The sequence below is a fragment of the Dipodomys merriami genome, unplaced genomic scaffold, assembly GCF_024711535.1.
Source record: "Dipodomys merriami isolate MVZ:Mamm:240054 unplaced genomic scaffold, mDipMer1.0.p SCAF_19, whole genome shotgun sequence".
Classification (NCBI taxonomy): Eukaryota; Metazoa; Chordata; class Mammalia; order Rodentia; family Heteromyidae; genus Dipodomys; species Dipodomys merriami.
Genome location: NW_027203270.1, coordinates 1,008,576 through 1,031,155, shown reverse-complemented (window position 1 = coordinate 1,031,155; position 22,580 = coordinate 1,008,576). Strand labels below are relative to the sequence as shown.

At 45.2% G+C, this 22,580-nt stretch overlaps 1 protein-coding gene across 3 annotated transcripts in view; it reads left to right on the top strand.

Moving 5' to 3' along the window:
* The window catches only part of Dnah9 (dynein axonemal heavy chain 9), a 343,799-nt gene extending 322,614 nt beyond the window's left edge, over positions 1-21,185 (top strand). For all 3 annotated transcript variants that reach the window (XM_070026946.1, XM_070026945.1, XM_070026947.1), the window contains 5 exons: positions 866-1,057; positions 3,924-4,094; positions 10,304-10,486; positions 17,113-17,502; positions 20,417-21,185. In XM_070026946.1, the coding sequence (XP_069883047.1) occupies positions 866-1,057; positions 3,924-4,094; positions 10,304-10,486; positions 17,113-17,502; positions 20,417-20,644 (1,164 nt within the window). In that variant the 3' untranslated portion in view covers positions 20,645-21,185. The remainder of the gene's footprint in view (positions 1-865; positions 1,058-3,923; positions 4,095-10,303; positions 10,487-17,112; positions 17,503-20,416) is intronic.
* Positions 21,186-22,580: the final 1,395 nt, after the last annotated feature.

Sequence of the window (22,580 nt, the reverse complement as noted above, 5' to 3'; positions counted from 1 at the left end):
AGAAGTTCTACAGTGAGGGCAGAGGCCAGGCCAGACAGTGACCACGGAGGCAATCTAGGAGAAGACACCCCTCCCCCCAGGCACCCAGACAACCTGCATGAATGCACAGCATTGGGAGGGGCAGAGTTGGCAGGAAGAGACCTCCCCCCAACATGTGGCTGATCTCAGTTCCCACTTTCACAAACCAAGGATTGTGAATGTATCCAAAAGCATGTAGCTTCTCATATAGCAACAAGCTGATTTTCCACAAATTAAAGAAAAACAAAATCTTCCTCTTCTGTTGGGACAACTTCATCTCAGAGAAAAACATGTGCTAACCAGCAATGCTCCCTCTTTCAGTAAAGGATCTGTTCCATCATGAGCCAAAGCCAGCACCAGCAGGACCACTGACATTTCCTGATAGGGAAAACAAATCAGCCTCAGATCCCTGAGAAATCCTCCCACCTGTGAGTTCTGGGGAGACCTACCCCACCCCATAATATCAACCTTTCAGTCGGTTGGCTTCCCATCCTAACTTTCGCCCCAGTGATCATGTAAGCTGCATTTCACTGATTCTGAACTTGTAATGGGACAGTTAATTGACCCTGTTATGAAGGGCAGACGTTTAGGAAAAAACCAAGGTCCTCACTGCCCTCCCATTTGACACGTATCCGTTCCAGAAAGAGTCTGACTTGATTGTCACAGTCAGTAACTATGAAAGAGAGGAGGCTGCCATCTTGCCTTGTAATCAGCTCCCCAAATACACCTCATGCTGCTGGACACTTGTGAAGACAAGTAAGACATTGCTTCTCATCTCCGGCTACATCATATCTTGTGGCCTGGGCAGGAGATTTGCTTTTCCCTCTTCCTTGCCCCTGTCTCCCAGGTACCCTTCGATGACTTGCGCTACTTGTTCGGCGAGATTATGTACGGAGGCCATATCACGGATGACTGGGACAGAAGACTCTGCAGAACCTATCTGCAGGAATTCATCAAGCCGGAGATGTTAGAAGGAGAGCTCGCCCTGGCCCCTGGCTTTCCACTCCCGGGCAACATGGACTACAGTGGTTATCATCAGGTGAGGCTTTGCTCTGGGCTCACAGAGGGCCCCTGTGACTCCTCCTATCTCCTACACACAGCCCCCCCCCCCCCGTTGTGCACATGCTGTGGCCCAGGCTGTGGGCATCAGGCAAGGGCCATGGAAGAATGGCCCAAGGAACTAGGCTGATAGCAACTTTTGTTCTCTGCCTTGAGCTGACTTTGTTCAACTCATTAATAAAGTTGAGCCTTTAGAGATCTTCTTGTTCCTGATATTTGATTCAATCATTCTGGTTTTATGTTCTGTTCTACAGTTAATACTTAGGACAGTTTTTGCTTGTTTTTAATTCAGCTCATTTACAAAGCCACTATTAACTAGGGCCAAATTTCAGGTAAAAATGTACAGAGCATGGGTTGTTTTTCAGCAGTCCTAAATATCTTCAGAGAGCATCCAGTGATGAAATTTCTCTTAGTTCCTATATTCTGTAACCCTCCTGGTTCCCATTGATTGCTTTGGACACATTCTCATGAAACCTTTCCTACTCTTAATTTTTCACATTCTATTACTAAAGCTATTTTTAAAACATTCAACTTTGAACATTTAATCTGCCTTGGAAAATATACTGAGAGATGGTTTCCTTGAAAACAAAACTTTTTTAACTTTGGAACATACCTTAAAAATTTGAACTAACATTTACCAAACTTTATACCAAATTTAAGGGAGATAGTAGTTGTAGAAATGCTAACTATAAGCTTTTTACTTTTTAAGATTTGTGATTAGTCATGAAAGACATTTGATCCAGGAAACCCATGCCTATGAGAAGAAATTTAATGTTATACTCATAAATTGACATGTTAAATTGTAACCCTTTTGTACAACTACTTAGCAATAATAAAATAGGTAATTTAAAAAAAAATTAAAGCACTAAGACCAGTTACACAAACAGGAAAAAATTTTTTGACATTTAACTTTTTGTTGTTTTCATTTTTTATTTGTTTTGGGGGGATTTCACATTGCCTTTTTTTTTTTGGTCAGTTGTGGGCCCTGAACTCTGGGCCTGGGCACTGTCCTTCAGCTCTTCAACTCAAGGCTAGCACTCTACCACTTGAGCCAGAGCACCACTTCCAGCTTTTTTTTCTGCTTATGTAGTGTTGAGGAATCGAACCCAGGGCCTCATGCATGCAAGGCAAACACTCTACCACTGAGCCACCTTCCCAGCCCCAACTTTGAATTTTTAAAGAAAAAATTTATCATAAAGGTGATGTACAAAGGGGTTACAGTTAAACAAGTCAGGTAATGAGTACATTTTTTTTTTTTTGGGTCCGGTCGTGGGGCCTGAACTCTGGGCCTGGGCACTGTCCCTCAGCTCTTCAGCTCAAGGCTAGCACTCTACCACTTGAGCCACAGCGCCACTTCCGGCTTTTTTCTTTTTGCTTATGTGGTGCTGGGGAATCGAACCCAGGGCCTCAGGCATGCAAGGCAAGCGCTCTACCACTGAGCCACCTTCCCAGCCCCATTTTTTTCTTTTTTATTTTTATTTTATTTATTTATTGCCAGTCCTGGGGCTTGAACTCAGGGCCAGGGCACTGTCCCTGAGCTTCTTTTTTTGCTCAAGGCTAGCATTCTATCACTTGAGCCACAGCACCACTTCTTGCTTTTTTCTGTTTATGTGGTACTAAGGAATATGAACCCAGGGTTTTGTGCATGATGGGTAAGCACTGTACTGCTCAGCCACATTCCCAGCCCAATGTGTTTCTTTTTGAACAATGTCACCTCAAGAATTTTTTCTTAACCAAATCTTTAGTCTTTACATCCACCTCGGAAAGTAGTGCACGTATGCCCTCTAGTGTCCATGCAATAACTCAACAAGAAGCGATAGGTAGTCCAAAAAACATCATCCTTAATAAAGTAGGTCTGGTTTTCTGACCCAACAGTAGCATGGCTTGTGCATTTCCAAATGACTCCTTTCAGTTCTTCCTCTTAATCTGTAAGTTAATAGATGGTGACAGGTCATCTTCCTCAGACCAGAAGTGTGCTGAGTGCTAGAGTGAATGGAAAGATGCCTTTAAGGAATGCACACCATTTACTTAGACTAGACGTTATCAACAGCAAGCAATCATCAAAGTCCTGGCAGGAACTTAACTTTCTCACCATCATAAAAAGCACATGAGAAGAAAGTAACCCGGGCAGGAATTTTCAGGCAGGACAGACCCTGACCACAAGAACTGACTGTGGAGATGTGCTGTTTGGGTGGCACGCTATTTCAAACTTTTTGAACTCCAGTGCCTTTTCCCAGATGTATGAACCCTTCTATCTACAGCCAAGTTAATCTCCTTCCCCCGCCCAATCCACACACATTCACTTTGTGTGCACAATCCCATTAATGGCTTTGAATGTGTCATCCCTGGTTTAGATAAACAGAGAGAAGAGAAAATAATTGAAAAGGCTGGGTTCCTGCAAGGGCTTAAGTGAAAAATGCCAGGGAAGGCCAGGTGCTGCTGGTTCTCACCTGTAATCCTAGCTAATCAGAAGACTGAGATCTGGGGATAGCAATTCCAAGCCAGCCTGAGCAGATAAATCTATGACCCTTAACTCTGATTAATTGGCAAAAAAAAAAAAAAGCTAGAAGTGGAAGTGTGGCTCAGGTGGTAGAGAGCCAGCCTCAAGCGAATAAGCCAAGCATAAGAATAAAGCCCTGAGTTCAATCCCCAGTACCTCCCCTTTTCCCAACACACACACACACACACACACACACACACACACACACACACACACACACACACACACACTACAAGGAAGGAATTCATATTTCTCAGACTCTGAGAAATCTGGGGGGGGGAGTTGGTAAGAAGTGCCCCCTGGAGGGGTGCCGCGGAGACACATCTTTGGTGACCCTTGATTTCAGTACATCGATGCAGAGCTGCCCCCAGAGTCGCCCTACCTCTACGGCCTCCACCCAAATGCAGAGATCCGCTTCCTGACCCAGAGCTCAGCAAAGCTCTTCCGCACTGTGCTGGAGCTGCAGCCTGGGGACAGCCAGGCTGGGGATGGAGCCGGCGCTACAAGAGAGGAAAAGGTATGCCCTGGTGGGGAGGGTCATTAGAGGCTTGAGGATACCTCTAGGTCTTGTGCCCAAGTCCTTGAGTGGAGGGTGTGGTGGGATGTCAAAGTGAACTATCTCCATGATTTTTTTTTCCTAAAAGATACATTCATTAAAACTCCAAGGGAGGTAAGTCCCCCCACCCTGTAGAACTCCAAGATCTCCTGTTAGGTTCACATGGTTAGGTTTATATTTGTAAAGTTTCAAAGGTTTGAGTGGTTGTCCGACTTTTAGGCTATAGGGAACTGAGTTTAAGAAAACCAGAAGAGGTAGTCTAACTCTTAGAATGATCTAATTATACCAGGAGTTCTCAGGTTTTAACATGCCTGAGAAGGAGCTAGTGGGCTTGAAGTTCTGCCTCGGAGGGTACAGCTCTGCGGTAGAGTGCTTGTTCAATCTTCAGTGCTGGGAGGGAGGAAGGGAGGGAGGGAAGGGAGGGACACCAGAGGATTCTGATTCTGAGATCTGCACCCAGGAATTGGTGATCTGGTGATGGGGATGTGTGTGGGCAGGCACGAGGAAGCTGTTTATATCGCACCACCCAGCCTGTTCCACCCTTCCATTTCTAAGATGCAAGTTGAGAATAAAGGGAAGAACCAAATCACCAGGAAAGAAAAATGCTCCTGAACATAGGAAGAAAAAAAAAACTTGGGGGGCTGGGAATGTGGCTTAGTGGTACAGAGCTTGCCTAGCATGCATAAAGCCCTGGGTTCAATTCCTCAGTGCTACATACAAAGAAAAAGCCAGAAGTGGCACTGTGGCTCAAGTGGTAAAGTGTGCTAGCCTTGAGCGAAAAAAGCTCAGAGACAGTGCTCAGGCCCTGAGTTCAAGCCCCAGGACTGGCAAAAACAAACAAACAAAAAAGCCTTCACCTGCCTGTAACCTCAGGATTTGGAACTAGCAGTTTATTTACTTTTTGGTGATGGTGCTATTGGAGTTTAAACTCAAGGCTCACAATGAAATTTTCTGTTCTGACAGGACAGCAGTGGGACAGAATAAGGGCCTATAGTTACAGCCTTATTTTAATTTTATCTCCTCTTCAAAGGCCCTCCGTGCTTCCAAACATACTCATCTTCTGAGCTACTGGGAACTGGGTGTGGAGAGGGCACTGGAACCCACTAGGTACAAGCTTGCTCCCTTCCCAAATGACGAAGCGACGAAGCAGTCTGTTCCCATTTAAGTCCCTTCGCTACTGGATTTCTTTGGTGCTGAACAGACCAACTAGACCTTTGGAGAAAAGTAAAGCAGGGTTCCTTGTTCCTTTTCCAGAGTCTATTTCAGAAAGCTCAAATATTTAAATGTAACACACACACACACAACCATACAACTCAAAAGCTTGGAAGACAGCTAGGGCAAATGCTTTTATGATCTGACAGAGGAGGAAAGCATTTTTAAACTTAAAAAATGAAAATCTATATAGGAAAAGATAGGCAAGTTGATGGCTTTAAAAATGTCTGCAAAGAAAAAACTGCCACCAACAAAGTCAAAATCAAGTCAAAATCAAAGTCAAAATCAAAGTCAAAATCATTTTGCTGTTTACATACTGGGCAGTGGGCAGATCTGATTAAAATACAGAGTTCTTCTGAATGAAAAAAAAAAGAAGCTAAGAGAAGGAAGGAAAAGATGAACACTATGGAAATTCACACAATAAATACAAATGGCCAGTAAAAAATAGTGAAAATATTCTCAGTGCCATTCAGACCTTAAGAAAGCTAAATAAAACTCCATTTTCTAGGTGATGGCAAGGATTTAAAGATATGTTACTATCCACATAAGAAAGTAGACACTCTCACTTTGACTGATAAAAGTTTAATTTATAGAACAATTTGACAATAGCTACAAAAAATTTCCTACATAACTGATTGCTAAAAATCAGTTTTAGAAATGGAATCAGTCAGTGGAAATACTCAAAAGTGCACAATTTTTAGGATATCTGCATATAACTTATGGTAAAATGGCTGACAGCAGTAGAAATGGTAAACAGACTGAATATCAACAGAAGTGAAAATAAATGATGGGTGTCAAAACAGTGAACTAATACTCTTAAGCAGAGTCAGGCAAAATCCTATGCAGTAACAAGGGAATCAGTTCAAGATTTATAGGGCTGAGGATATAGCTCTATGGTAGAGCACTTGCTTAGTGAGCATGAGGCCCTGGGTTCAATCACTAACACTACCCAAAAGAACTATTTTGTGGGTCATTGGGCCTGAACTCTGGGGCTGGGCACTGTCCCTCAGCTCTTCAGCTCAAGGCTAGCGCTCTACCACTTGAGCCACAGCACCACTTCCAGCTTTTCTGCTTATGTGGAGCTAAGGAATCGAACCCAGGGCCTCATGCATGCAAGGCAAGCACTCTACCACTGAGCCACCTTCCAGCCCCTACCAAAAAGAATTTTTAAGGTATAATATATTATTATGAGATAGAAAAAGCAAGCCGAAAAGCTGTACATCGTTTGGTTTTACCAGTGTGAGAGAGAGGGCAGAAGTAGACATATCAGATGAATGAATAGATGATGACTCAGAGAATTAGCAATATAAATTTAAAAATTAACAGTTTGACACTGGTTTCCCCCTATTGAGGGAAGAGTAAAGATTACAAGAGGATGTGCTTTGTTTTATGCTTTTATTTTTTTTTTTTTTGGTACCAGTACTGGGACTTGAACTCAGAGCCTGCGTGCTTTCACTTCACTTTTCCCCCTCATGGCTGGCACGGTTACTACTTGAACCACAGCCCTACTTCCAGCTGTTTGGTGGTTAATTGGAGATTAGAGTCTCCCAGACTTTTCCTGCCCAGGCTAGCTTTGAGCAACAACCCTCAAGTCTAAGCCTCCTGAGTAATTAGGATTACAGGCACCAGCCACCAATGCCCAGCTGCTACAATCCTTTCTATCTGCAATGTCTAGATGGTTTTTTTACTGGTAAATATATGTTACATTTTTTTAAAAAAAAAGAGCAGAAGTGTTGCTTATAGAAGTCAAGTAGGTCATGTCCCAAGGAGCCTGCCCTTCCCACCCGAAGGGCGCCTGGGTTTTCTGAGCAAAACAGCATCCGTTGTATGCGTATGACTCACTCATTCCCTATCCATCTTCTCCCTGCTCAGAGTTCCAAACCCCCCTCAGCCTGGTGAGAGACCAGGTGGAACTCTGCATCACACCCCACTCCCACCTCCCCGCCTCCTCCATTTCATGTAGTTTGGTACCCTGCCTTGAGTCTATCTTTTCATCTCTTTGTGACTAACGTGGAAATGGCAGCTCACTGATAGAGGGCTGTTTCTTCAAATTCCACCCCAGAGACAGACATATGATATCAATTTAGCCATTTGTCTTCCACCCAGCACTTTCAGGTACCATTAAAATTCCATTCCGGTTTTTGCTTATGACAGCACCACAGACCCATTTGTGATGGGGTGATGGGAGTTTGGTCTCTTCCTTTTTCTCACATCAGCTCTTTTCCTGGAGAATGGATTATGATATGTTAACAATACAAGGCAGGGTGAATATTAATCATCCTTCCCATTTGTATAGTCTTTAGAACTTTCAGCTGCCCCCACATTCATCAGTTCATTTGATTTGCTCTTTGCATCCACCTTGGGAGTCGAGGAAGAAGAAGTCAGTAGAGAAAGACATACTTGGAAACTGACAGATTGAAAACACTGAGGCCTATTTGGCTTATCTGAGCCATGCACAGTAGAGCTGCATTCACTTGGTCAGGGCTCTATGGTTGTAAGCAACAGACACCAATCTCACTGAATCAGGTCAGAACTAACATACTCTATCAAAGAGAATCAATGGAAGAAAGGACAAAGACCCTATGACCCTAGGGCCCCAGGAAGAAGGAAGAGTACACAGGCCTTTCAAGGCATCTCCATCCTCATTGAATGTTTGGATCCTAGATTTCAATCTTTCCTGCTCTTGAAAAGATAATCTGATGGGCTCACTGGGTCAGGAAAGGCTGCCACAAGTCACAGTCTCCAGAAAGATAGGGAAGAATAATTTCCCTAAGGGGATAGGAACCTGTTACTTGAAGAAAGGAAAAAGAATGATGTATAAACAAAATCTAAGCATAATCTCAGGCATGTGGATCTCACCTCTCAGGACCCCTGGAAAGGCTGGCATTTGCTTATAGACTCCTCTCCTCCCCCTCCATCCTTGTCTGCTGGCCATATGGCCTATGACATCTGCATTTGTTTCACTTCTCTTTGTTGACAGACCTCCTGGTCTTACTTATTTACTCCAAAATGGCAGACTCAGCGGCCAAGTGGTTGGCCCAGAATAACCCAGAATCTCTGCACCTCGATTCCAATTTTCCAGAAGAGAGGCCCTGATGGTTCTAATTCCCCTGGTCTAATTAGTTAACACTTTGTGTGGGAAAAGGAATTGTGGGTACTAGAGAAGGGTTACATGATGAACCGTTATGCCCCTTCCAGAACTCAAGGATAGAAACCACAGCATCACCTCCTAGACATACAAAACTGAACAGAACATGGATATGCGTGTATATGAGAGAGACAGAGATCCCTCAGAATGTGTGGGAATTTGGTCCTAGACTCTCCCACAGATACCAAAGTCCACAATGCTGGTCTCTTGTGTAAAATGCCATCGTATTTGCACGTAGCCCATGCATATCCCTTTGTGGATTTTGCTTATTGTGATTCTGAGGACCAAACCCAGTTACCTCAGACATGCTATGCAAATGCTCTACCACTAAGCCCCCTTGTGTACTTTGAGCCATCACCATATGACTATGCAAATGCTATGTGAATAATTGTTATACTGCATTGTTTAGAAAATAATGACAAACTATGCCAGTGGATGAACCTAGAACAAATCATGTTAAGTGACGTAAGCCAATCTCAGAGAGACATGTGGCACCAGAGGCTAGATCTAAAATATAGGCAGAGTGCTTGCCTTGCATAATGAAGCCCCGGGTTCAATTCCTCCGTACCACATATACAGAAAAAGCCAGAACTGGCACTGTGACTCAAGTGGTAGAATGCTAGCCTTGAGCAAAAGAAGCTCAGGAACAGTATCCAGGCCCCGAGCTCAAGCCCCAGAACTAGCAAAACAATAAAATAAATAAAATACAGGGACATAATAAATTATACAGGTCTCTAGGCATTCATACACAATGACACCAAAGATGGAGGCTCTTAGGAGAGGAACAACAAAGGAAAAATGGTTATGTCCATCTGATCATACAAAATAATATTTATCAAAATGAACTCCAGAAATGGGGTTAAAAAAAAGTCCATACCGGTTTAATGATAGAAGTGGCTCTGTGGCTCAAGTAGTAGAGCACTAGCCTTGGGACAACGCCCAGGCCCAGAGTTCAAGCCCCACCACCACCACCACCAACAACAACAACAACAAAATCCCGGTTTAATGATGTAGAGGTGTTATACTTATGTCGTTATTTTTATTTGGGGGGAATACTGGGATTTGGACTCCAGGCCTTGTACGTGCTTAAATGCTGCTCTCACTCTTGAGCCATGCCTCTAGCCCAGGTTTTGCTGGGCATTTGGGGGATGGAATCTCACAGACTTTTTCTGCCCAAGCTGGCTTCAAATCCCAATCCTCCAGATCTCGGCCTCCTGAGTAGCTAGGATTACAGGCCTGGCTTGTGTATTTGTTTTCTAATGCATGGTTTAGTTGGATCTGAAGATGAGGAGTGTACAGGCATGGAGGGCTAGCTGTGTGTATGCATACACATATGTACATGTGTGCACTCCCCACATATTCTCACTGTATGTATATATACTACCACACCAACACACACATGCACACACACATACACACATACACAATCATCATTGCTGCTCCTTGCTTCAGCTTCACACACCCCCTTGAGGCCATCCAGGCCCGCATCTACTTATGGCTTCATACTTTGACTTCAACAGATAATTGGGTCAGTCTCGGGACTTTTCAACCCCGATGCTTAAAAAGGCATCTGTGTTCATCTTTTCAAGCTGGCCACACAAGCCCCAGGGCACTGCCAGTTATGGAGAGACTCTCCCACGGTCAGTCTTGCACCCTGAACTAGTTGACCTAAGCAAGCAAGTCAAGGGTGTGGCCAGGGCTGAGAGGGGGGAGGAGGATGGGTGATTGGCACCTGCCACACTGTTGGAGGACGGAGCCCTGCTGGAGGATAGAACCCCTCTTAACCCTGTGTTTTCTGCTGTGAGGACAGGTCAAGGTGCTTCTAGAAGAAATACTGGATCGAGTGACAGATGAATTTAACATGTCAGAGCTGATGGCCAAAGTGGAGGAGCGCAGCCCCTACATTGTTGTCGCTTTCCAGGAGTGCGAGCGGATGAACATCCTCACCAGAGAGATTCAGCGCTCACTGAGAGAGCTGGGCCTGGGCCTGAAGGTGAGCAACCAGAAAGTAATCAGAAAAGAATCAGGATAGTGTACAAGCTCTGGTATTTCTTTGGGGCAAAGAAAAACCCACTGTTTCTCCTAGTGATGAATAAGAATGGCATTTCCTATATTCCCTGTGGGATGGCATAAGCTGCCCAGCACAGAAGCTGGTATGATCGTTTGCCAGGACGGTGGGTAGCTGGGATGCCTTGCTTGCCTTCGAACAGCTGAGCAGCGGGACTGGTACTAGTTCACATTGCATTCCCCTGCTCCACCTCGCTGGTGGAACACAAGCCTGGCTTACATAAGACCTGGGTTTCTATCTACAGCATGGGAGAGAGAATGGGAAAGGGGAGGGCAGGGAGAGGGACATGAGAAGGAGAAAGGAAAGAAGCAGGGAAAATGGAAAGGAACAGAGGGGAATTATAATCCAGGCAGAAAGAAGTGAGAAGCCAGTAGGAGCCAACATGAAAGCTCAGAAAAGCCCTGGAGGTCTGTGTATAGAAAAAGATGGTACCATGCTGTGGTTTGGAGGGTGACACCACCATAGCTCTGTGTGTGTGTGTGTGTGTGTGTGTGTGTGTGTGTGTGTGTGCAGGAAAAACAATTGTGAATTTTCCATGTGCAGACAGACCTACAAACTACGTAACACCCTGCGAAAGCTAGGTCCGTGGGGTTTTCTTATATTTTCAATTTCTTCTTCCTCAATGTAAATAAATGAAGGGGAAAAAGAAAAGACAAGAATGAGATGCTGAAGACTAACCATATTTGGTAATGTTTCCAAACTCCAGACCAGCATCTAACCAAATGAAATCCAGAATTCTACTGTCCCACTGTGTGTCTCCATTGCTGTGGTAAGCAGGAATACAGCAACAATTACCTTGGGTCGGCTCACCGCAATCTTAGCTCATTGACTCCATGGAATTTAGCACAGTCTATTTTCCCATTCCACTTCCAATTCCTACACTCATTTTTTCTTCCCAGAGCCTTCACTGCAGTCTGGTGTCATCCATCACCAAACATGCCTGGGCACAGATGAGGGGGGCGGTGGCGTTTCTCTCCTCTCAGCCTAGTCTACCCAATGATGATCGATGAGCTTTGGGGGCAAATTGCAGTGCTGAGATTTGCCAAGGTACCAAAGAGACTGAGCCTTCCTTTCCTGTACAGTCACTCGGGGAAGCAAACACAAGAACAGGGTGGAAGGCAAGGAAGGATTTGCTCAGTGTCACCTGGAGAGAGACATAGGGAAGAAAGGACAGACGGATGGGACTGAGTTTGGAAGGCTGCGGGACTGGCACTGCAGGGAAGGCCCTGAAGGAAGGAGAGACAGGGAACAGGGGATGTGTGAGGAGGAAGGGGGTCACAAAACCTGCCCTAAGTGTTTTACTTTGAGTGGAGCGATGGTTCACTCAGGTAAGCCGAAGGTGACTGTTCCAAACAACGACCCAGATGTTTCAAGATCATTTCCTTCCTGCTCCCTCCATGACCCCGAGGACAGACAGAATGGTCTCCACTCTACATGCCATCAGGAATCCGGTCTCAGGAGGATAGCCCAGTCATCAGACCCACTGGCAACCCGTGGGCCTTAGGATGAGCTCAGCTCCTGCCACACAGCTGAGAGGCGGCAGGCAGAAGGAAAGGCTGGAGGATGGAGTGCTGACGAGGAGGGCCCAAGGAGAAGGCAGCAGAACTCAGGGGAGGGAAAACACCGAGGTGTAAGGAAGAGAGAAGATCCGTGCCAAGAAGTGAGAACAGGATGGACCCAGCAGAAGGGGTAGAGACAAGAGGGGTCCCAGGATGGTAGGGTTGCCATGAGGGACAGGGGGAGGCTGGGGGGTGGAGGCTGTTAAGTGGAACAATGGGGACCATCAGCTCCAAGCTTGCTTTGGGGATGGTGGCCTGAAGGCTCATGCAGCTCTGCTGATCCACTTCCCTGGCAGGGGCCAGGGGGGAGCCAGGAATTTGGGGGTATTCATTCTTTCTCTAGAACCATCTCAACTATTTCTGGTTGACAGAGCGGGACACAGGCAGGTCATGTCCCCCCAACAGGGCAGACTCAAATGTTCTGCCCCCACATGCATTTGATCTAAAAGTTCCCACTTTTGAAGTCATCAAGCGAAGACTCTGAGCATTGTCATAGAGAAGTCCTTATCCACACGAATCCATAACTGATGTCCATCCAAAACTCCTCAGCGGAGAGGCACAGTCCTGAGGCCCTGGGGACCATGGGAGCTCAAGGCACTTGTATGAGTACCTGGGAAAGGCCATCTGGCCACAACTGTGTCCCCACAGAGATGCTTTTCCTTGGGACATTCACCACTGATATCCAGGCTCTTGGGCCTAAGGATACAGAATCACAGGCTCTGAGTATCCCAGAGTTGATTGCAAAGTGGTACTGACTCATGCTAATCATACTCTCAAAAGTCCAACACTCCAGCATCCTGAAGATGCTTTCACAAGACCCATCAGCCATAACTTACTTTCAAACCATCATATCCAGACAGTTCTCTTCCTGTGAGAGCTACTGCATGAAAATCCATGCTTTTTTAGATTTGCCTTGCAATAATACATACTAATGACAACTGACTTCTGAACATTTGAACTGTTTGTTTTTGTCGGTCATGAACTCAGAGCCTGGGCACTGTCCTTGAGCTTTTTTGCTCAAGGCTAGTGCTCTATCACTTGAGCCATAGCCCTACTTCCAAACTACTAAACGTTTTTTTTTTGGTCGGTCGTGGGGCTTGAACTCTGGGCTTGGGTGCTGTCCCTGCGCTCTTCAGCTCAAGGCAAACGCTCTACCATTTGAGCCACAGTGCCACTTTCTGTTTTCTAGTGGTTTATTGGAGATAAGAGTCTCACAGACTTTCCTGCCCAGGCTGGCTTTGAACCATGATCCTCAGATCTCAGCCTCCTGAATAGCTAGGATGACAGGCATGAGCTACCGGTGCCCGGCTAAACATTTGATTGTAGCTAGGCTACGGTCTGGGTGTATGGTTCAGTGATGCAGCACTTGCCTAGAGTGTGAGGTCTAGGTTCAAACCCCCAGCACTGCAGAAAGAAAAGTTTCTTGGGCATGGCAGTGCATGCATTTAATCCCAACATTTGGTGGTCTGAGGCAGGAGGATGATGAGTTTAAGGCTAGCCTGGGCTACAGAGCAAGATAAACAGGAAGAGAGAAACGAGGGAGGGAAGGAGAAAAGAGGAGAAGAAGGAGGAGGTAGAAGAGGAGGAGGAGAAAGTAGAGGAAGAGAAGGAGGAGGAAGAAGAGGAGGAGGAGGAGGAGGAGGAGAAAGTGGAGGAGGAGGAGGAGGAAAGGAGGAGAAAAAGGAGGAGGAGGAGAAAAGAGGAGGAGGAGGAGAAGAAGAAAAAGGAGGAGGAGGAGGAGAAAAAGGAAGAGGAGGAGGAGGAAGAAGGGGCTGCAAGGTACTGGTGGCTCAAGCCTGTAATCCTAGCTACTCAGGAGGCTGAGATCTGAGGATGGTGGTCCAAAGCCAGCCAGGGCAGGAGTCTATGAGACTCACCTCCAATTAACACTAGGAAACTGGAAATGGTGCTGTAGCTCAAGCGGCAGAATGCTTTCCTTGAGCCAAAACAAAAAACAAAAAAAAAAAAAAAAACAGGGATAACATCTAGGCCTTGAGTTCAAAGCCCCATGATGCTCTGTTTTCAAAGCCCTTCCAAGATACACTGGCAAATGTCTATAGGTGTATAGTCCTCTTCCTTAGAAGGGGACACAGGCACACTTAGTGACAGGGTGCTGGGGGAGACAGAGTTTTCTCATGTCTCTTCTCAGATCCTCTTCTGAAGGGTGAAGTCCTTTCAACTTCTGCTCGAAGTCATGCAAACACTTGATCTCACTAAGGCGGGGGATTGCTTATTTTCTTAACTTATTTCACCCACCTACCCCCCCCCACACACACACAGCAAAAGAAAAACCCCTAATCAAGGACCTGCTTTAAGTTTCCATGACTCGTACCTTCAATTAGAAAGTGCAAGGTCATGGCCAGAATAATTACCATCTTATAAGCAAATGTGAGAACATTTTAAGGAATCCAAATTGCACATTTTATGTCTTTCTGCTATGCGAATGAGTTTAACTTTCTGAAAGGTGTTAAAGCATTAAATAGTGCATTAAAGGGAGAAAACACATATTCAACCTTCATTTTTGTCAAGCAGTTTTAAGTTCACAGCAAAATTGAGCCAAAGGCACAGTTTCCATATGGCTGGTCCTACCCAGTAGCTACCCATCTTCTCCCAACAGGGTACGGGCACTGCAGGAGCGGCCAGCACTACAGCCATTGTCACAGTCATAGCTCACCCCAGGATTCAGACTCAGGGCCTGGGCACTGTCCTTGAGCTTCTTTTGCTCAAGGCTAGCACTCTACCACATGAGCCACTGTGCCACTCCTGGCCTTTTCTGTGTATGTGGTACTAAAGAATTGAAACCCAGGGCTTCATTCATGTGAGGCAAGCATTCTACCACTAAGTCACATTCCCAGCCCTTAGGTTTCATTCTTGATAGTGGACTTTTTATGGCTCTGGACATATAAATAATAGCCATATCCACGGTAGAATTGTACAGTCATTTCACTGCCTCCAAAACATCTGTCTTCTGTGTCCATATATATATATATGTATATATATATATATATATATACATATATATATATATACACACACACATATTTATGCCATATATACACCTATACATATAGGTGTCACTGAGTTTGAACTCAGGACCTCACATTCTTGCTCAGCCTGCTTGCTCATTATTGATGCTCTACCACTCAAACCATTCCTCCAGTCCATCTTTTTGTTAGTTAATTGGATCTGGAATCTCATAGGCTCTGTTTCCTCAGCCAACTTCAAGCCTTGGTCCTCCAGATCTCTCGGCCTCCTGCATAGCCAGGAGTACAGCTGTGATCCACCAGAACCTGACAATACCATATATATTTTCACTGGTTCCCTTTCTCTCTCTCGCCTACCCCTCTCTCTCACATCTTTGGATTTGAACTCTGAGTCCTTGCTTTAATCATTTCCTAAGCCCAACATTGCTTTTTATAACAAAACTCTTTTAAAAGTGAATAGCTTCACTGAGATCTGGGAACAGAGAGGAAGTTGTTGGCTTAGCATGGGGAGCTAGCCAGAAACAAAGGCTTCTCTATAGAAACTAACGGACAGCAGCTGTCAGTGTCCCAAGCTCCATCCGACCTCGGTGCTCATCTACTGTGGCCCAGTTCTCAGAACAGGTGACTAGGGGGAGAATAATGGAGGGTCTGATAATGATCTAGACAGAATGTTCTCATGAACTGACATGTCTACTCGAATCCCCTTGGTACAACTACATAGAGATAATTTCTTAATGAATAAAAAATTTAAGGCCAGGTGCTCATGCCTCACACTTGTAATCCTATGTATTCAGGAGGCTGAGATCTGAGGACCAAGGTTCAAAGCCAGCTGGGGCAGGAAAGTCCATGAGATTCTTATCTCCAATTAACCACCAAAAGGTCAGAAATGGAGCTGTGGTTCAAGTGACAGGCCACAGTGCCTAGGCCTTGAATTCAAGCTTCAAAATAGCACACACACAAAAATATTTCAATAGAACAGGTGCCTGCTAGGTGCTGGTGACTCACACCTATAATCCTAACTACTCAGGAGGCTGAGATCTGAGGATCACAGTTCAAAGCCAGCCTGGGCAGGAAAGGCCGTAAGTCTCTTATCTCCAATTAGACACACATCACACACACACACACACACACACACACACACACACACACACACACACACACACACACACACACACACACACACACAAAGCAGAGTCAGCTGCGGGTTAAATGGTAGAGTACTAATCTTGAACATGACACTCAAGGACAGCACCTATGCCCTGAGTTCAAGCCCTAGGCAAAAAGAAGGAAAGAAAGGAAGGAAGGAAGGAAGGAAGAAAGGAAGGAAGGAAGGAGCCCAAGAAGGAGGATGCTTCCATGACCCATTTTCTAGTGCCACAGCAGTCTAGAACCCTACAAGTCCTGTTGGATTATGTTATATGACAAATCTGATGGGGCCTCTAGTTCGTTAGCTCTCATGACAGTAAACTTCCCTGGGCACAATGTACTTCTGTAGATGCATCCAAATTTAATAAATCGCAAACTGATTTGTGAAAAAAGCAAAGCTAACAGCACTATCTGTTGGGTGTGGTGGCACACACCTGTAATCCCAGCATTCAGGAAGTTGAAGCGGGAAGGCTGGCAGTTGGAGGCAGCTTAGGCCACAAAGCAAACCCCTATCTCACAATAATGACACTAAGAAGCATGGACTATTTTGTGGCATTGTTAACAAAAGCAACTCATCACAGTAGTAAACTCGCCATTGCAAACTTTTGAAGCAAAGGTGTGCTAAGGTCCTCAGGGGGGAGCAATTGTACTCTCTTGACAGTCTATAGTCAGGGGAGCCCCTGACATGGGTGGTGCTGGGGGAATTCTAAAGGACCAGCCTCCAGGAGGCACGCTTGCAATCCAAGTGTGATAAATACATGGAGACCCTGCCACTGGCACCATTTTCAATCTGGTTGGGTGCCATAAGCCACAGGTCTGTGGGACTGGTGTCCCCTCACTCTCTCTTCTTCTCTGTCCTCAGGGGGAGTTGACCATGACCAGTGACATGGAAAACCTCCAGAATGCCCTCTATCTCGACATGGTGCCGGAGTCCTGGGCCAGGCGAGCCTACCCCTCCACAGCAGGCCTGGCAGCCTGGTTTCTGGACCTCCTCAGTCGAATCAAGGAGCTAGAGGCTTGGACAGGGGACTTTGCCATGCCCGCCACAGTGTGGCTGACAGGTTTCTTCAACCCCCAGTCCTTCCTGACCGCCATCATGCAGTCCATGGCCCGCAAGAATGAATGGCCCCTGGACCAGATGGCCTTGCAATGTGACGTGACAAAGAAGAGCAGGGAGGAGTTCCGGAGCCCGCCTCGAGAAGGGGCCTACATCCACGGGCTCTTCATGGAGGGTGCCCGCTGGGACACTCAGGTAAGGCCTCGGATGCACCAAGCAGCATCCTGGGGCAGCTGACTAAATGCACACACACGGCATCCCATAAAGTATGACCGCCAAAAGGGATGCTACTGTCTCTTTCTTTCCTTGGGACCATTTTTATCAGCCAGGAGTTGGGTGGTACAGAGACCACTGGCTTTGCAGAGGTTAAACCTGGACTGACTGGATCTGTGTCCCTTCACTGCCATTTATCAACTCTAACCTTGGGATAGTTTTCTCTCTCCATATCTGTTCACTCCATTGTAAAATGAGAGAACGGAGTCATCATGACACCCAAGCAGGTGTCTATAAAAGACTCTTACATAGCAGCTGGAACTTGAGGTACTGGAGTCAGCTGGGCCTGCTGACCTGGGCTGTGATTACACCTCCCTCATCTCACTTTCCTTGTTTGGGATCTCTAGGTCAGCAGGATTCCTTCTCACTTTTCTGTCATTCTGCATCAGCCAAGAGTCACTAGGTGTCATTTAAAGTGACATTTTGAAAGGATTCCTCATTGAAGACTAATAAAAAAAATTGAGTTACCATAAGACTACAAAAGGTATTTAGCACAGAGAGGAAATGTCAAACAAGCATGGATGGTTGAGGTAATGAAATGGACAAGGATAGATAACTCTGGAGCAAGTTTATGCTTCTCATACACATGAGCTAGAAAGAGTGCTTTGTCAAGTAGCCTACTTGGTGGGTGATACAAAACTCTTCCTAGAAGATAATACTAAACTAATCAGGCAAAACTGTCAGACACTCTAGGAGATCCCAGGAGGCCAGGGAAATATGCATCTAGAGATGTACGTCCTCCCAGAGTCTCAGATGCAACTTTGTTTAGAAACAGGACCTTTGCAGACAAATGTAATTAGGTAAAATCAGCATGGATTCTTAAATCCAATAACTAGTGCCCTTCTAAGAAATCTTATGTGTATAGCCAGGAACAGTGGCTCATGACTGCAGTCTCAGCTATGCATCTGGTGCAGGTAGGAGGATCGCAGTCTGAGGCCAGCCAGGCAAAAGGCAAAATGTGCTTGGAGGTATGACTCGTGGTAGAATGAGTTCAAATCCAGATTTACAAAAAGAAAAAATAAGCCCACCATGATCCAACTATATACCATCTACAAGAGACACTTTTGATGCAAAGAACATTAAAAAAAAATAGGTTGAAAGTAAACATGGAAAAAGATAGGCAAGCCATCCAAACAGTAGTCCAAAGATAGCAAAGGAAGGGCTGGGAAGGTGGCTCAGTGGTAGAGCGCTTGCCTTGCATGCCTGAGGCCCTGGGTTCAATTCCTCAGCACCACATAAACAAAAAGAAAAAAGCCAGAAGTGGTGCTGTGGCTCAAGTGGTAGAGCACTAGCCTTGAGCTGAAGAGCTGAGGGACAGCGCCCAGGCCCAGAGTTCAGGCCCAGACACCCCCCCCCAAAAAAAAAGATAGCAAAGGATCAATGCTGTTATCACAATTCATTGTATAAGCTATTACCGAAGAAAAGGTAGAATAGATAGGGATTTTAGAGAACAAGAGAACGTATTACCATGATCAAAAAATCCAGCCACCAGGATACATAATAGATAATAGTTATAAGCATGCATGTACTCAACAAGAGCCCCTAAATTACAGGAATAAAAACTAACAGAATTGAACCAACTCAACCATAATAATTGGAGCTGCTAATCCCCTAGTATTCATAGTGACTATTAATGGTTGCAGAGCTTGCTTAGGGATAGATGAGAATGGTCTGGAATTAGAGAGTGACAATGATTGTACGACTTTGTGAACATATGAAAATGCACAGGGTTGTATCCTTCAAAAGAGTTGGTTTTGTGAGGGTAAAGTCTGCCCTGCTACTACTCCTGATTCAATTCTGAGGACAAGGGATCCCATTGCTTATTTCTGTGACAATGCCTTACACCAGCCTGTAAAAAGAACCAAATTCTGTCTGCAAGAGGCTCAGAGTCTCATGGACACAGGTGAGAAATTTGTGAATCACTCTGGATCAGCATTTCTCAAAGTATGTTCCATAAAACACTTATTACCACATGAAGGGTGCCCTGTGGTCAATGCAATTTGGAAAACACCAGGTTGAACAATTACCCTGTTTGCTTCAAACTGCTGATAAAGCTTCAAATACAAAGTATGAGAAGCACCATTTGATTTTCCAGTTTAACTTGGCCAGACAATCTCTTGTCCAGAGAGCATTTCTCAGGACAAAAAAAAAAAAAATTAGCTAACTAGACAGTGACCTGAGACAACTCTATTGAGACATGTTCTAAAACCACAGGGAGGCCCCATCTAAAAAGCTACAAACTGGTCACGACTAAGAGAGAATGCTGTCGCTCTGTTCAAAAAAGTGGAAATGCTTTCAAGATGGATGAAATTGCTATGAAACTCAAAAGAAGCAGAATCAGGACATAACCAAAGCCTTAAAACCTAAAGCACTGGCTGGAAATAACGGCCTTCATCCTCTTTAACTGCCCAGCACCTAGCCACTTGTCTGTCAGATGTATTCTTACAAAAATGAATGAATAAAACTTGTTGACAGTCAAGCTCCAAAGGGAGTAGTATGTACACAGTAAATAAAAAGCTTTCCAAGATCCACATCAGGAAGTGATTTAAAGCCAGTTGTGGTGGCACATGCCTAGAATCCCAGCTCTTGATCTCAAGTTTTAATCTGGGCTACATTATCTTGTCTCAAAAAAAAAAGATGATTTAGCTGAAAAGACAGAAATGTGATTCCTTGTGTGAGATGCCATCCAGGGTGGGCGGTGAGCACCCAGGGGGAGACAGGCAGAGATGCACCCAGGACATTCTCAGTCTCTCCTCTCTCCCATCTTCTGACCAGAGGAAGGCTGGCTGTGTCCTGGGTCTTATCAAAATGCTCTTCCTGTTCTTCTCGTCATCAGGCTGGGATCATTACAGAGGCCAAACTGAAGGACCTGACACCCCCCATGCCTGTGATGTTCCTCAAGGCCATCCCTGCTGATAAGCAAGACTGCCGTGGGGTTTATTCCTGCCCTGTGTACAAGACTTGTCAGCGGGGACCCACCCACGTGTGGACTTTCAATCTGAAGACAAAGGAAAACCCATCCAAGTGGGTTCTTGCTGGCGTGGCCTTGCTTCTGCAGATTTAGCTGCCTGACGAGCTCCTGAGATAACAACAGAGAGAGAGATTGGCCAGATGCTGGACACTGGCTGGTGATCCCAGACACTTAGAAAACACTATCAGAAATCATGAGCACTCAACTGCTAAAGAATTCTTCGAGGGAGCTCCACTGGAGTGGGATACCTCAGTAAGGCTGAGCCAGCCCACACTGTGGCAGGGAATCTTATAGCACCAAATGTTTCCTAATAAAGTGATTTTACCCTTCAACTGGTCCAGGCTTTGTGAACGGTTGACTCATACATAATCACCAGCCCTGACCCTGTTACACAGAACTACCCTCAGTGTCTAGCTCCCAGGAGCCCAGGCTCATCAGCTTCATGTATGAATCAGTCTCCACCTTTAGGCAGCTGCTGCCGGGCCAGCTGCATACACATGACTGTGTAGGTAACATTACTCTTCATGAGGGGTCACCAAAACTGTTCTGAAAAGAGCCAGACCATACTTGTGGCTTTGCAGGCTCTGTTCATCTGTAGCTCTAAGTCTAGATGATAAGTAAATATGGGTATGGTTATATTTCAATAAATGCTACTTAACAATACAATGCTTCTGTCTGTGGTGGAGGCCAGGGTAGTCTATATATGTTATTAATCACGAGTTCACACAGAATCAATTCCTTTTTACCTAACCATATGTGCTGAGGATACATGGAGCCTGCTTCCTATTCTGGACATCAATGGAGAGGAGCCTAAGGAGAAACCCTGAGCCAAAAGCCTTTTAACCTAAAAGTTTTCCGTATTTCCTTCCATGAAACCAATATCCACTGGAAATTCAAAGGGCTCTTCAGTTGTGATGAGATTTAGGGAGCCCATGAAGTGATCTAGTTGGTAAGAAAAATCTGGAAGGGTCCAGCAGTGCTTCTGAGATCATTATTCCCTCATATCCTTGCAGAGACTTAATTTGGGGATTGATTAATATTCACATCAGTAATTCTTAAACTACAGCAGGCACTGGAATTCCCTAGAGGGCTTGTTAAGTCAAAAAATTGCTGAGTCCCACCCTACAGAACCTCTGATTCAGGAAGTCTAACAAAATGCCATCACTGCTAGTTTGGAGGCCACTTTGGGAATCCAATGTAAACATCTAATCCCATCCCCTATAAATCTCTACTAGGCAGAATACAGAATTCCATGCCAATTCTGCCACCATCTTACCTTCTTGGTTCTTTCAAGCCCTGTATCTGCCCTCAGTGGGACTTTAATTATCTCTCTGCTATCTATAGGGGAGTTAACAAATGTCTCCTGGAATCTGGGGACTCCAACCGAAGTCTATGAAAATCTTGTGGTTGCCTGTGCTGGTTCTATGGTTTCAGAGGGCTGGGGTTCAGCTCAGTGGCAGAGCGCATATGTAGCATGTGTAAGGCCCTGGGTTTGATTCCCCAGCACTGCAAGAGAAAAGAAACAAATGAAGACCAAACAAGAGGACCAAGGTTGTTGTAGATAGCAAAACTTTTTGAGACATGGAACTTTTGAAGACAAGGACAACTGGATGGACAGGTTAGATATATATGTTAATAAGCCTCTAGACAGTACTAAAAACTAAATCAATACTATGGATTTTTCCCTAACACCTACTGGCAAAAGAAGATATTAAAGATAATTTTAAGCATAGAGTACTCTGGCAAAAAGTCAAAGCCCAAGTAACATGCCAGGAGAAAGGAGGGAAGTGGAAGGCATGCCATGAAGTGGCAAGGAGGCCTAGCAGGGCTGACCTGAGAGGAGGTATGGCCACACTGGCCACACTCACCACCCATGTCCAGCACTAGGAAGCACTGTATGTACACACTGGACAGTTTTCCCTGGGCTCATCCTGGGGCTCAACTACCATACAGGGTCCTCTAGGTAAACAATGTGCATTGAGTTATAGTCAATGCATGGTGAACACATCAGACATGAAAAAGACAGGAA